This window comes from Lepisma saccharinum, chromosome 28, assembly GCF_977018435.1.
Source record: "Lepisma saccharinum chromosome 28, izLepSacc3.1, whole genome shotgun sequence".
In the NCBI taxonomy this organism is placed as follows: domain Eukaryota; kingdom Metazoa; phylum Arthropoda; class Insecta; order Zygentoma; family Lepismatidae; genus Lepisma; species Lepisma saccharinum.
Window position 1 is genome coordinate 18472104 of NC_139256.1, and position 14016 is coordinate 18486119.

At 40.7% G+C, this 14016-nt stretch overlaps 2 protein-coding genes across 2 annotated transcripts in view; both read right to left on the reverse strand.

Annotated features, from left to right (window-relative positions):
* LOC145980765 (uncharacterized) overlaps positions 1-14016 on the reverse strand; it is a 703732-nt gene that overhangs the window by 328271 nt on the left and 361445 nt on the right. The window lies entirely within an intron of this gene.
* Positions 6803-7432, reverse strand: LOC145980832 (protein GVQW3-like). The gene has a single exon (XM_083113921.1). It carries the CDS (start codon positions 7430-7432, stop codon positions 6803-6805), a length of 630 nt encoding a protein of 209 aa, XP_082970047.1.

Genomic DNA, 14016 nt, shown 5'->3' on the forward strand with positions numbered 1-14016 from the left:
ACATCGAGGAATTTGTTGTTGTTTCGTTCCCGATGAAAACTCCAGTTACATCTGCACAAGCAGAGTTGAGTAGAAAGAATACTGTTTAACCAAACACGATTATGGACATTATTTGTTTCATCTAGAGGCGAAGACAAAAAAAGTTTTTTAAATGTTATGCTTGATGGACATTCGTGAATGTAGCAGGTTGCGTACAGACAATGGTGACAATTACAGGTAAAAGGGCCAAGTTCTTCCCCTATGAATTGCACAGTATCATGAAGGCACGTGTAGATAGGGCTTCGCATATTGGAAGTGCTGGGTTACAACATCATGCCTTTTACGACCATATACGTTACCAATTGATTAGAGGCTGGGTTACCACTAGAGCTAGCTGACTGTAGGGATACTGTAAAAACAATCCCACCTAATCTCACCCTCTGGAAATTGAACCCGGCTGTGGAATGACCTCACATGTGACCTCGCTCTGGTGTATCGCGAGAAACCACGTGATCTGAATCACTTGCAACAGTTGATCGAACATTCCTTCCCGAACTTGGATATGAATCGTCAGTTATGTGCTGCCATCTGTGAATCGGAGTCCAAACTATATAATTTGTGTATCGAAAATCATCGTCTCCATTTCGAACAAACTTTGTAAAGAAATGAACAATAAGAGATAAGGTTTAATTTGATTTGATTTGGTTTATTTTACTTCGCTTCTTGTGCCACTTTTGGCTAATATTCGAAGATGGGGATGAGTGATGATATGATGAAATTGATGAATAGACACTCACAAACATCCATGCCCAGGCCAGGATTCGAACCCGGGACCCCTGGCGAATAAGAGATAAGGAAACTGTTGTTCCTTTAAATATTGGAAAAAGCGACTTGTATCTCACCCTGTGTATATATACGAGTAGTTCGTAGTTCCATAATGTAATGCGACTTAAAAGTATGTGTTGCTTTCTATGTACGCGTATTAATAATAATCATTACATAAGATGTTAACTACAAACACACTATTTTGTGCCATATATTAGGTTTATATTAATATATATTTATATTAAACTTCGTCTAAACCCCAACATGTACAAATAAAAAGATAAAACCGATTGTGACGTACATGCAAGTTTTTTTTTAAAAAGGAAGGGTTGTATTTTTTAAAATTTAAAGTAATATTTATACTAAGCCACGGCGAAGTTTCAGGGGGTAGTGCTTCCGGGCCCCCTCCTGAACTGGTTCTGGAGGCATTGACAGACTTGTCGTCTCTCCTGAAAATTTGCTTCCACTCCATTTGTGGCTACTCCTGAATGCCCTAGCGTCCACCCAGCAGCGGGCATTCCTCTTGCCTTATTACGTGGCTGCGGAATTCCTCTGGCGTCCGCGGTGACAGCCCTTGCTTGTGACCAGATAACAGGAGCCTTTGTGACATCCTCGTCCTGACACCCCATCGCTCGGGGGACAATAGCTCCTTGCAAATTTCTAAGACATTCCGGGATTCCGAAGCTATTCAGTTAGTCAAATGAAGCTATATATCTAAAACTGGCAAGGATTGACGCCAAGATGTGAAAATGTGAAAATCCTGGAAGAGGCGAAAAAAAGTTCGTGTAAAATTTATTCACATATGGCGAGATGTCCCTGAGGCGATGATTCAGAAAGATAATTGTATGACTATTCTGATGAGAGTACAAACAAGAAGAGTCCATGTTTATTCATCTACACTCTGTCTCAGGTATCTCTGGAGAAGGCGAACGAAAGTAGTGACGCGAGACGGCTCCACCAATGAAGACGTGAAGAGGAACGAGATGGACCATAGCAATGTGACGTCACAGCAAACGACAAGCTGGATTTGAGTCTAAACAAATAAAAACGTGTTTTTTCCCTATCCAAATCCATTGAGTTTCTCATTGCAAAGGATAACTTTAAGAATCGTGAGAGCAGTTACGAAACAAAAGTGTGATGTGCATCGTACATCAATGTAAAGAAGAGATTTCGGAGAATACGTCTATATATAACATGTACCTTACAGATGAGAATGTAAAGAATAACTGGAGTAGGAAATCGCGTGACCTCCAAACGGAATCCGACCCGGAATCGCAGCCAATCGGCGCCGTCGCTCCAATCGCCTGAGGCTGCTGGTTTCCCATCATCCATAGCGGCAGCGTGACCGACTTGAGATCGGGTGAGCTTCGGGCAGGCTTCGGCTGTGCTCGGAACTGGAATGTTCAACTATTGTATAAAAATGCATGATTGTCTTACTCCGGTTATTCTTTACCTTATTCTCTGTAAGGTATGTGTGATATATAGACGTATTCTCTGAAATCTCATCTTTACATTAATGTACGATACGTGTCTTAACAACTAGTATCACAATAATAAAAGCTACCCTTCCGATGGAAAATTCCATTGATTTGGATAGGAAGAAAACACGTTTGCCCGTTGCTTAGACTCAAATCCTGGTTTGTCGTCTGCTGTGACGTCACCACTGCAGTGCGACTGCAGTTACCAGCCTTTCCAGCAGGGTGTATTGCTTCGCTCTGCCCACTCAATTACCCACCATTCTCTACCTCTATGCGCAGCCTTGCTCCATAGATACTTGGGACAGAGTATAGTTCTTTGAACAAGATCTAGTCACTCCCAAAACTAAGTCTGATGAGAAGTTTCGTGGAAATCGCTATATCGGGGTCTCCCGATGGGGTAGTGGTAAAAACGTCGCCTTGTATTCAAACGGTCGGGGTCCATACCCGGTGGAAGCACATTGCACAGTGGTTCGGATTCCACTTTAAACCGGTGATCCAGTTCCAATTGGCCTATATGTGCATAAATTAGACGTAAATCAACAATTCAAACAAGACCACCATATCAAATAACTAGTAGATTCATGAATTGGTCCGTTCAGAACAATGGCAGAATTTTTACTGCTATATTATTGTAACTGTATCAATTTGGAACGTAGTGATAAACCAAGCCAGGATTTAAAAAGGAGCCACAAGCAAGCCTGATGTTATTATTAGTAAATAAGTTTTACAAAATAATTTACAGACAACTACGATAAAAATAATATTTAATTCTGGTGGAATTAACATTTCGTTGAAAGTTCCAAGCACGAATAAGCTCAAGTTCCCTCTAAATACTTCACTGCATAAGAAATTAGTATCACGTTCACGAAACACAGATATAAACTGTTGAAATATAACCCAGGTGATATATGTTCTATCAGGCTGTATAGTGAGTTTGGCATTTCCGAGGCGTGTGTAGTTTAACACCATAATTGTCCCCTAGGTGGCACTGTACAATATAAATTGTATCATCCAAGGTTCTGTGGATGGTATTCAATTGAAATTGCCAAATATATTTATTGGATAAATGATCTTTTAGCGTGTGGATATATGAAACATTAATTACGGAATGGAGGACGTTTTGCCTCCAGAATAGAGCGTTCTGAGCCGAATTCGCTGAGGAAATTAGGTGGATAGATGCTTAATGTAAATCTCGACAGGACGAGGATGTCACCCTTACACAGCCACCCCAATGTAACATCCTATTCCCACTAAGAACCTGTCACTTTTTCCAGTAGTCCGATAGGACAGAGGAGCATGTCTAACATGCTCATTGGAAAAAGTTTCACTTTTCTCCCAAAGTCACTTTTTTTTTAATTTGACTGTTCCGTTTTCAAAATTGATTCGCTTCAACAGCCAGCAAAAAGCCTTCACGTCGCCAGTGAAGAAGATGTGGACGTCTAGCTCCTAAGGCTTAACTCCAGAGAGTTCGGCTTACATGAAAAAAGAAAAGTCCCGTCGCTCCAACTCTCCCCAACTCCTCAACACTGTCACGAGAGCTATTATTGTTTTATCTACGCCTCTGCTATCCCATTACTTAAAATTCCGATCATGCGCAGAGGCAATTAGTCTTTCTATGTCACGCCCCGGTCCTGTCTGGGGGTACATTTATACGTGGGTTGAATCAGGTGAACGGTTGGGTGTTATAGCAATCGGAAGTTCGTGGAAGCTCCCTTACCCCCTTTCAGGCAGAACATTGAAAAAAGCATGAGCGGTGGACCGAAAAAAAGATTTTCAGAAAAATGCATTGCAAGAGGAATATGAACAATATCCTGGGATCGTTTTTATATTCCGTCTGTGCGACGCAGCTAGTGAATTGATGATATTACATCCTATGAATAATTAAGAGCGCTATCCGGTATGTCCCAACGGGTTATGCTCGTGGCAGAATTATAAAAGAGATTTCCAGGGCGAAAGGGGAGGTGGGCCCAGTGTCGCGGATTGGGGAAAGAGGGTTAAAAAGAGAGACAATTGCAATGCTTACGAGGGCGCAATGGGGAAAAAAATCGCCTTTGTTTCGCAAATGACTTTTGATGTCGATGCGACCACGTCAACGGGTTACGCTGGGGCGATCCCGAATGGCATTATGGGTTAACATATTGTCCCTCCACCGTTGACGCGCAGACGAGAATTCAATTTCCGACTGTCATTTGTTTTAAACATTTACACGCCGCACAATCTTCAGGAGCGCGCGTTTATTGCAGCAGTGGATCTATGGGAGCTGGCAAAAAAAAACTCTCTGTCATTCCCATTCTGGGAAAGCCTCATGGGATGAAGAAATGATGTGCCTAGTTTCAGTACTGATGCTGCGTTTGTAACGTTCAGGACGAGCGAACATGCATCAAAAACAATCATAAAATACAATGCCTCAACTAGAAATCAAGGAATTTCATTTTTATTGGCAAAGACTTGTCAACTGCACTAAACAACTATACTCCTTTACGGCATTAATACATAGGAACTAATCAGAATATTACAAAGTAATCGGCCATTTAGTTATAGATTCTTCAAAGAACCGGCCAATGAGAATATTTCAGCAGCCGTTCCATTTTTAAAACTTACTACCGATGTAATTTCAATATCACATTAAGAATCTATCACCCTCTATTAGTGTGATACGAATATAACACACTGACAGCTATCAAATAACGGTACTAGCATAGGTATAGGGATCACTGACAAATGCAGGTATTTCAAAGATGGAATATCCGCGGTCTTCAATTTAGCTATATCGTAAGAAAATATTATTTCATAGATCTTTTAGAACATAACATTACGACTGTTTCATAAATAGTCAATCAAAATAAATGAAGTAATCCCAGTTTGGTATGTTATTGGTTTTTGAATGCAAAATTTCATATTTACATATTTCTTCCTGAAATATGGGTAGACTACTATAATGCCCATTGTTTGTATCCTATCGACAGAAAAAGAAATTATGCTACATAAATATCTCGTTATACTAGTGTCAGGTCGTTCTTTCAATACATAAAATAGTACAATATTATCTATAGTAGGTTTGCTAAAAACATAGATATGCCCAAACATGTACCGAGAGCTTGATATTGGCGATATCAAAATCATTTATACAGAGTGTCGGAAAAGTCACGGAACCCGGTGTTTACGACCGTATAACGGAATAGCGAAACGAAATGAGAAGAAACGCTATCTGCCAAGAGAATGCCCTGTATATTGGGAAAATTTAGAGAGAAAAACATATGTAAGAACATGCATGTTTTAGTAACAAATAAGCAAAGTGTTGCCAAAGGCGAAAAATTTTATTTTTTGCAAATCGTGTGTATTGATGTAGAGAACTCACTGAGGTAAATTATTGCAACATTTCACAATACCAACAAACAATTTGGATGGCCATCTATTGAATTTGACAGAAAAAGAACTTTGACGAAGTTTCAAAAACATTGCACAAGGGAATAAATGGGCTGTTCCAAAAATCGATGTTTTCACAATATTACGAGGGACACTGGCAACACTGTTGCTGTTTCACCTCAGGCACACTAAGGCACTTTTAACGATTTGCAAAAAAAAAATTCGCCTTTGGCAACACTGCTTATTTGTTATTAAAACATGCATATTTTTACATATGTTTGTCTCTCTAAATTTTCCCAATATACAGGGCATTCTCTTGGCAGAAAGCGTTTCTTCTCATTCCGTTTCGCTATTTCGTTATACGGTCGTAAACACCGGGTTGCGTGACTTTTCGGACAGTCTGTATAACGAAAACCGATATTCTCGATACCATTTGAATTATTTTGGCATTTCGGTATCCTCTGTAGGATGTGGGGTATTTCAGGGCAGCGTGGGATACCCGGGTTCGATTCCTGCAGGAGTAGGCGACCTCAGATGGTAATTTTTCCAACGATGTTCCTGCATAAACGGCACTAGAGCTCACCCATGATATAACGAAGTGATACAGAGGGCAACTTAATGGAGGGTGGTAAAGGCTGAAAGAGTTAAATACGAGGGTGGGCTGGAAAGTTCGTGAAATCACCCAGAAGAATACAGCTGGAACAACCATTTTAATACATTTTTCAAGGTATTCCCCCCGAAGCTCAATACACGTTTCACAACAATGTTTCAACATTTGTAACCCTTTCAAATAGAAGGTTTTGTCCTGCCATGCAAAACAGCTCTCCACCTCCTCAACCAGTGCCTCTTCGGACGGAAAATGTGTGCCCTTGAGATGTTTTTTGAGGTTTGGAAAGAGGTGATAGTCGGATGGGGCGATATCAGGGGAATAGGGTGGGTGGGGTACACAGGTAAAGCCCAGATCCGCCAGCAATTGCATGGTTTGATGGGCCTTGTGCGAGGGCGCATTGTCCTGGAGAAATTGCACACCACGGCTCACTTTTCCCCGATGTTTTTCCTTCAGAGCCGCCTTCAATTCAATCAAATATTGGGAATAAACAGCAGCACTGATGTTTTCACCCTGTTTAAGATATTTTATGAGGATGACACAGTCCTTATCCCAAAAGACCGATGCCAGAACCTTCAACTGCTGACCTTTGACTTCGGAACTTTTTCGGTCGAGGAGACCCACTGTGGCGCATCTCCATGGGTTGCTTTTTAGTCTGTGGATCATAATGGTGAATACATGTTTCATCTTCAGTCACCAGACAGCGCAAAAAATCATAAGGGTGTTGAAATTTGCGCACGATCTCCCGTGACATCTGCACTCGTGCTCTCTTCTGGTCAGCATTCAGACATTTTGGGTTCCATTTCGCACTGAGCTTCCGCATGTCCAGATACTCTGATATTATGACACCCACACACTCACGCAATATCCCCAGATACGCAGCAATGGTTTTGGTGGATATGCGCTTATCCTCCATGAACATGTCGTGCACTTTGACAATGTTTTCCCTAGTCACTGCACTTGCAGGCCTGCCAGAGCGGGGTTCATCTTCAGTCTCACCATGTCCAGTCCTAAAACGCCTCACCCATTTGGCTACTGTTGTATATCCTGGGGCATGTTCCCCCAAAGTCTCATGCAAAGTTTTATGGATATGCATGGGGGATTTGTCTTGCAACACGAAAAACTTGATGACACTGCAAAGCTCATTCTTCTCAAATTTCCTTAGGTCCTCCGCCATCTCTTCTTACTGAACGTGAAACAAAAAAAATAACAATGACAAAAGGATCATATGCAGGATAAGAGGTTTACAATATATGCTCTTTCTAATGGCTACAACAATTTGTTTCAATTTTTATTTCTTCTGGATGATTTCATGAACTTTCCAGCCCCCCCTCGTACGTCACCTGCACTACGGCATGGTCCAATGCACAAGGGACAGAAGGGAAAGGTTTGCCTTTTTACGTCATTTCCGGTATTTTTCGGTGCGAAAAATACCAAAGCCAGGTATATAAATTTCAATACTGTGCAGCCATCATGGAACCCAATATTTGAGCACTTTTGGATCTTCACTGCCTATCCAACTCAAATTTCGGTACAATTATTCTGCTGTAATTTAATGCAATATGTAAAATGAAATTGCATACAGACAATTAAAGCCACAAATTAATATGAGACATTAAATTAACAAACAAAGTCGTCATTCGTTAACATGAAAATTTAATTAATTTTTTAATTAGGTCGTAGCTCTCTGGGTTCTGGAAATGATGATATGGTCGTGAGACGTTGTGTGTATATATCTGTTTAGCTGGTTAAGTATTCAAGTAATTAGGAATGGTTTTAACAAATGAAAATGAGGTAAAGAGGCATTAAAAGCAGACTTAATTCAGGTAATGCATGTTATTTTTGTATTCGTAAACTATTGTTCGCCAGGGCGCCCGCAGGGAGGGGCCACGGGGGGGGGGGACTTGATCCCCTGAGATATCTGGAAAGAGTTAATGTAATTCGAATGCTGAAATTGTAGCGATATTTTATAACAAAAAATATTGTTTTCTGTGACTTACAGGCCGTAAATTACAGCTACTATTATTATTATTATTATTATTATTATTATTATTATTATAAGTAGTAGGGTTAAATTTAACTTACAGTATATTTTACACTGATTATCTAACTATAAGAAACAGCTTCTTGTCAGTACACAGTTATAAAAATTGTATATAGATATACAGAATATGGAAATTACAAATGTATGTAATTTAAAAAAAACATAAGTAGTAGTAGTAGTAATAATAATAACAACAACAATAAAAGCAATAATAATAACAAAAATAATCTATATATATAAAAATGTATGTATGTGTGTGTGTGTGGGTGTGTATATTTGTTTGTTCCGGCATAACTCTCGAACGCCTGGAGCAATTTCAACCAAACTTGGTACACTTGCAATCTGGAAATAATATTTTGGGATAAGACGCCCCTGGCACTCCTAGGGGTCGAGTGGGAAGGGGTTACATGTAAAAATAATCGAGAACCACCGATATTAAATTCCGCACAAACAGACATCCGTGACTCTATGCAACCCGCACAACGATAGTGTTTCTCGGGTTGTCTAACATCCAGGCTGTGTTGCGAATGGAATCCATAGTTTTCGTGACACTCCCAATGCGGTTCAACTCCAAGTGCATCACCTCTCGGCATGGTGGGGGGGGGGGCAACGCCGGATAATCAGGTAGTAATAATAATATTAATACAAGTTTCTATGACCCTGCTCCCCTGAGAAAAAACCTGCGGGCGCCCTTGATTGTTCGCTTAGTCTTGTGATTCTTTCAAAGCTTCTATGTTCACAGATAGACTAATTGGGACTGGGCCTACAGTCAAAAGTGGGATCCGACCCACTATGTGGCTCCACCGGAGACGGTACCTGGTACTCCTTGATGACAGGGCGATAGAATTACCACTTCATCGTCGGGAAGACACTATTTCTGTCATTTAATATCAAATTATCTAAAGTTAAAATAAACGAAATAGTAAATATCATCTGTAGTATTATGTGGATGCAAAATGTGGTCTCTTGCACAAATAGCGGAAAATCTTGAGAAAAACATTTGCACCTAAAACAGATGAAACGAAAGAGGTATTGAATTAGGGCTAAAATGCAGTTTCAATTTTGGTTACTTTGCGCCGCTTTATCTTCGTCTCCGGGTTAATCTCAGCGATGAGGATGAATGGTGAATACGTTCCAGTGGTACGCTATGAGACGGATATATATCAGTGGCGTATATTGGGTTAAAAACCTGGGTCATGTCGCAATATTGTAAGGTTCGCATGGATGAAAAAATGTTCTGCGGCAGATGGCTATCTCGATTATTTTGGGGGATTTTTGAGTGGTGAAAATGGGTCTACCTCATATCACAAATAATTATGAAAATGGCATAATTAAAAGAACAGCTTTATGGACATATTTGAAGTATTTCATGCCTATTATGTAATCGATTTTCTTCTGTATTTTTGTCTGTGGGCAACGGGTTGCGTATTTACAAACCCTATAGTGCTGCAGAACCTCCAGCGATATGTGGCTTCTGATTGGCTGTTATTCCGGAAGTTAATGCAGTGTTCCTTCAAGGTAACGCTAGATGGCAGGGTTGAAATTGACAATGTTGATTTAAGATATCCATCCCAACAAGATAAGAAAGCCCTTCAAACTGAGGTTAGTTTTGAGCACATTTTTTTAAAAATTAAGGTTTTGAAAGATAGAAAAACAGAACTCTTCTAGAAGTTAATGGTATTCTTATTTAAAGTCACATTAGTGCAAACATTGTAACTACTTATGCATATATTTTCTATGTCACGTCCATGGTTGACTATACAGAGATGGATTTATTTAGTATATTTCAAGATTCCAAGATATGAAATTTCTCCTTTAATGCAGTAATAACTTCGTATAAGCTACAAGCGCTTTCAGAGATATCAACATTATTATTCACGATGGCTTCATATTGATTTTTATCACCTGAAAACGATTCAAAAACATTTTTAACATTTTTTTTCCATACAAATATATATTTCTTAATATAATTTCGACAATTTGATTACAAATTTTATTTCTAAATAATCACGAGTCTGATCTTTCCATACTTATCCTGTAAAGAGACAAACAAGGAACGACGGACAAGGAATATAAACTCTTCCGGTGCGCACAGCCAATAAGACAGCGTTATGTACCTCTGGTTCTGCAAATACGCCAATGGGTTTTGCGGATAGCCGATGTAGCCTAAAATATATCAATATATCTACGTATGTATGTATTTATTGGTCTTTGTATTGGTCTGTTTGGAAATACGGCAAATACTTCTTACAACACCGCAAGTACAATTATTCGTTTGTATTTTGGTCAGGCAAGACTACGAAGTTTCTATTTTCAAGTCGTCGCTAGTGGCAACCCTGCCAATCGTACCTGGAATATATGTCAGAGAGATCGTTTGCTGTGTTGGGTTGCATACATACAGGTTACGCTTATAGCTCAGAGACTAAGCGGTTTCGAGGTAATCTTCATGAGGGAAAGTTACTTGCTTTTACGAGCGTTGTTGAAGTTGTTTTGCGACACCCTGTATACCGTGAAGTAGGAGGATGCTGTGAGGAGAGTGCAAATCCGTGGCCGTCGATGTCTTTGAAGTCGTAAGTGAGGAAGACGTTGCGCCCGTCTGCTGGAGAAATCCCCTTCCCGATTGGCAACGGACCTTCTTGTCCTCGTCCGCCCAAGTCACGTAAAGATCGAACGTGCTGCAGATTCCAAGCGACGAACGCATATGGCAGCGCCGGCGGAATAACTGTTTTATGTATGTGGACGTCGACGGAATTTCTTCGGACCGCGAGGGAAAAAATAAGAAGAAAAAACTGGCTACATTTTTACTGACAGGAGCGTGAAAGCAACCTTTAAAAGAAAAATGGTGGAGAATTACGACCTTTTTGAGTTCAACTGAAAATATCCCTCTTTTAGGAAAATATCATCGCATAGAAAAACCTTACAACTTCTTAAGTCATGGAAAATTACACGTACACATGTCACAGTATGGTCTATACTCCATGAGGCCTTAGAAAGATCGCTTCGCGGGCTTGCAGCAGACGACAATATGGGGGTGTGTCTGCGAGAACGAATCAGGTCCGCGAATGAGCGAGCCCGGTTGCCACAGCTAGCTCGCTGCACCCTTCTGGAAGAGTGAATGACCTCTGCCTCTTGCTACCTCGGCCTGTTTGTTCGGCTGAGGAGCAGACGACACGAGAGTATCGGCAATAGCGTGCGAGCGACGTCTGCTGTTAGCCCGCGAAACGCTCCTTCTAAGGCCTCCTGCAGTTATAATAGCAACAATAAGGAACGCAAGCCTACGCTGTATCACGCATTTTTATCCCATTTTCTGCCGATTATAGTTAATCGCGACGATGAGGATGAATGATAAGTAGAGGAAATTGATGAAGAGACACTCACATGCACAGGCCTGGACTCAAAGCCGAAACCTTTGGTTGCGACCAAAGTGGACGACTTAAAGTGCTCGACCACCGAGGTTGCTATTTCTTGCAGATTAACAAAGAGGGCCATAGAAAGGCTCGGGTCATATTATACGACTGTAAATTAAAACAGTTGAACAACAAAAATCATAGAATTCAAGCTAAAGGAAGAAGGAGAACCAGAACTACAAAAATCTGAGAATAGATGGTAGAAGCAGAACAGAAAGAACCACGTAAATCAGAGAATTCAAGTTGAAAGAAAAGGACGAAGAACCGGAGGCACGAAATTCAGAAAATTGAAGGTATAAACAGAAGAATAAGAACCGGAAACAGAAAAAATATTATATTCAAGTCAGAGGCAGAGACAAAATCCCGTTAAGGAGAGAATTCGAGATATAAAAGGAAAAAAGAACAGAAACCTCGAAAATTAGAGAATTGAAAAGTAAATGAAAGAATAGAGCTTGTAGAAGAATAAGATAATTAGACATAGACACAGGAAATACTATCATCAGCAAATAGGCTAAGATCGAAACAAGTACGCCACTATTCCCTTGAGTTTCGGGTATCCGCTGCGCTTAATCCTTCAGTAGATTACTCTGCCAGAGTCGCTTTTGAGAATATTGACCATTCACGGCAAAATTATAAAGAACACATTACACTGTTAGAAATTATGGTTCTCTTATTGTAACGAGATTTGTTTGCAGTGTGGATATTGAACAAGGCAATAACAGGAAATTTAGCATATAATTACTAAGCTGAACCTCACAAATCGAGTCACGATATTTCCGCAATACCTTTTCGTATACGTCTGCAGCCCCATTCAATCCCGTTGCCTTTGTATTAGGGAAATATATATTAAGAGCTTGGAAATCCTTCCACAGCAATATATCCTCAACGGAATTTCCTTCCGCCTGCAAAAATCTACCCATAACCCATTTCGCACGCTCCTTTCGCCTCACCGCATCCAAGCGAAGTGTATCGAGACGTGTCGCACATCGCCAACTGCAACAATTAATTCTGTTTCTTGTGCACAATTGCCGCCCCAATTAAAGGGTTGCGTTTGGTCGATAACTTTACAACCCCCGCCGTACGGAGAAAATAGTGCCGCGCCCTCTTAATTGCGATGTGTGCGCTCTAAGGCCTAATTGGTAGGACAAATCACTGGAATTACAGCTTTCTCACCTGCGGAAAACACCAATGCGCTGATGTAGAGCTTTGCTGCAGTGGAAACTGTCTTTCCGAAAAAGGTGGTTGCAGGAATTCTAACATGAAGGTTTCCGTCTATCTTGGCTCAAGTCTACAATCGTGACTGTTATAACACATACAAGGGTACTGGCAGGGGGGAGCTAAGGGGGCTCTTGCCCCCTCCCTTCTGAATTATCTGGAAAAAGTTCATGGAATTCGAATCGTGAAATTGTAGCGATGTTTTATTACAAATAATATTGTCCTCTTTGATTTACAAGTTGTATGTTACAGCAATTATCTACCATGTCCAACAAAGTAACGAGAGAACGTTTTCACAATAGAAATTAAAATCATGTTGCTGTCAAGTGTGGGACATCGAACGGGAATTGTTCATTAACGAAGTGATAGATGTCTACGGAAAGGAAGCAAGCCGAATTCAGTTTCTGTTTAAATAGTGAGCTCAAATCTGAACTTGTCAACAACAATAATCCGTGACTCTACAGCCCTGGAAGGGCCTTGGCCTATCTCCCGACTGCCAGTCTCCCTCCCACAATCTTACCTAGAGCTGTGGAGATCTTCAACAGGTAATGGGATGCCGTGTGGTCAGCACGTCGAACCCTCAGCCGTCATAGGAGATTTCCTAGACTGGGTTACGCTACTCACTCGTAGCTTCCCAATTTCCTCACGATAGTGGTTTGCTACCGGTCCTATACGCAGGCCGAAAACCCGGAGACTGAACCCAGGCGGACTCGAACCCATGCCGTCCCGCAGTCGGAACCCAAAGCACAGCGCCTTAGACCGCACGGTCACGGAGCACAATAACAGAAGTAAAATATGTTTCTATGAGAAAACGTTCTGCGAGAGGCCTTAAACACATAATAAAAACAACAAAAATATGAGTAATTCGATATTGGTTGATGAGCTGAGTGGAACGATAGATGGATTGCTTGTAATTCTGTGTATAGCAAGATATTCCATCACAAAGCATTCCCTTCCCCCTGACCGAGTTCCTTAAATATAGTACAGTCACATGTAAAGAAATGGTATGCATGTTCGACAATTATGCCCATGATCATGATTGAAGAGTCCATTTCTTCATTCATCCGTTTCATCTAACAATTCATCACCATCGTT

What these genes read in the sequence shown, in the direction of transcription:
- LOC145980832 (XM_083113921.1), bottom strand. Translation starts at nt 7,432, where the DNA reads ATGGCGGAGGACCTAAGGAAATTTGAGAAGAATGAGCTTTGCAGTGTC.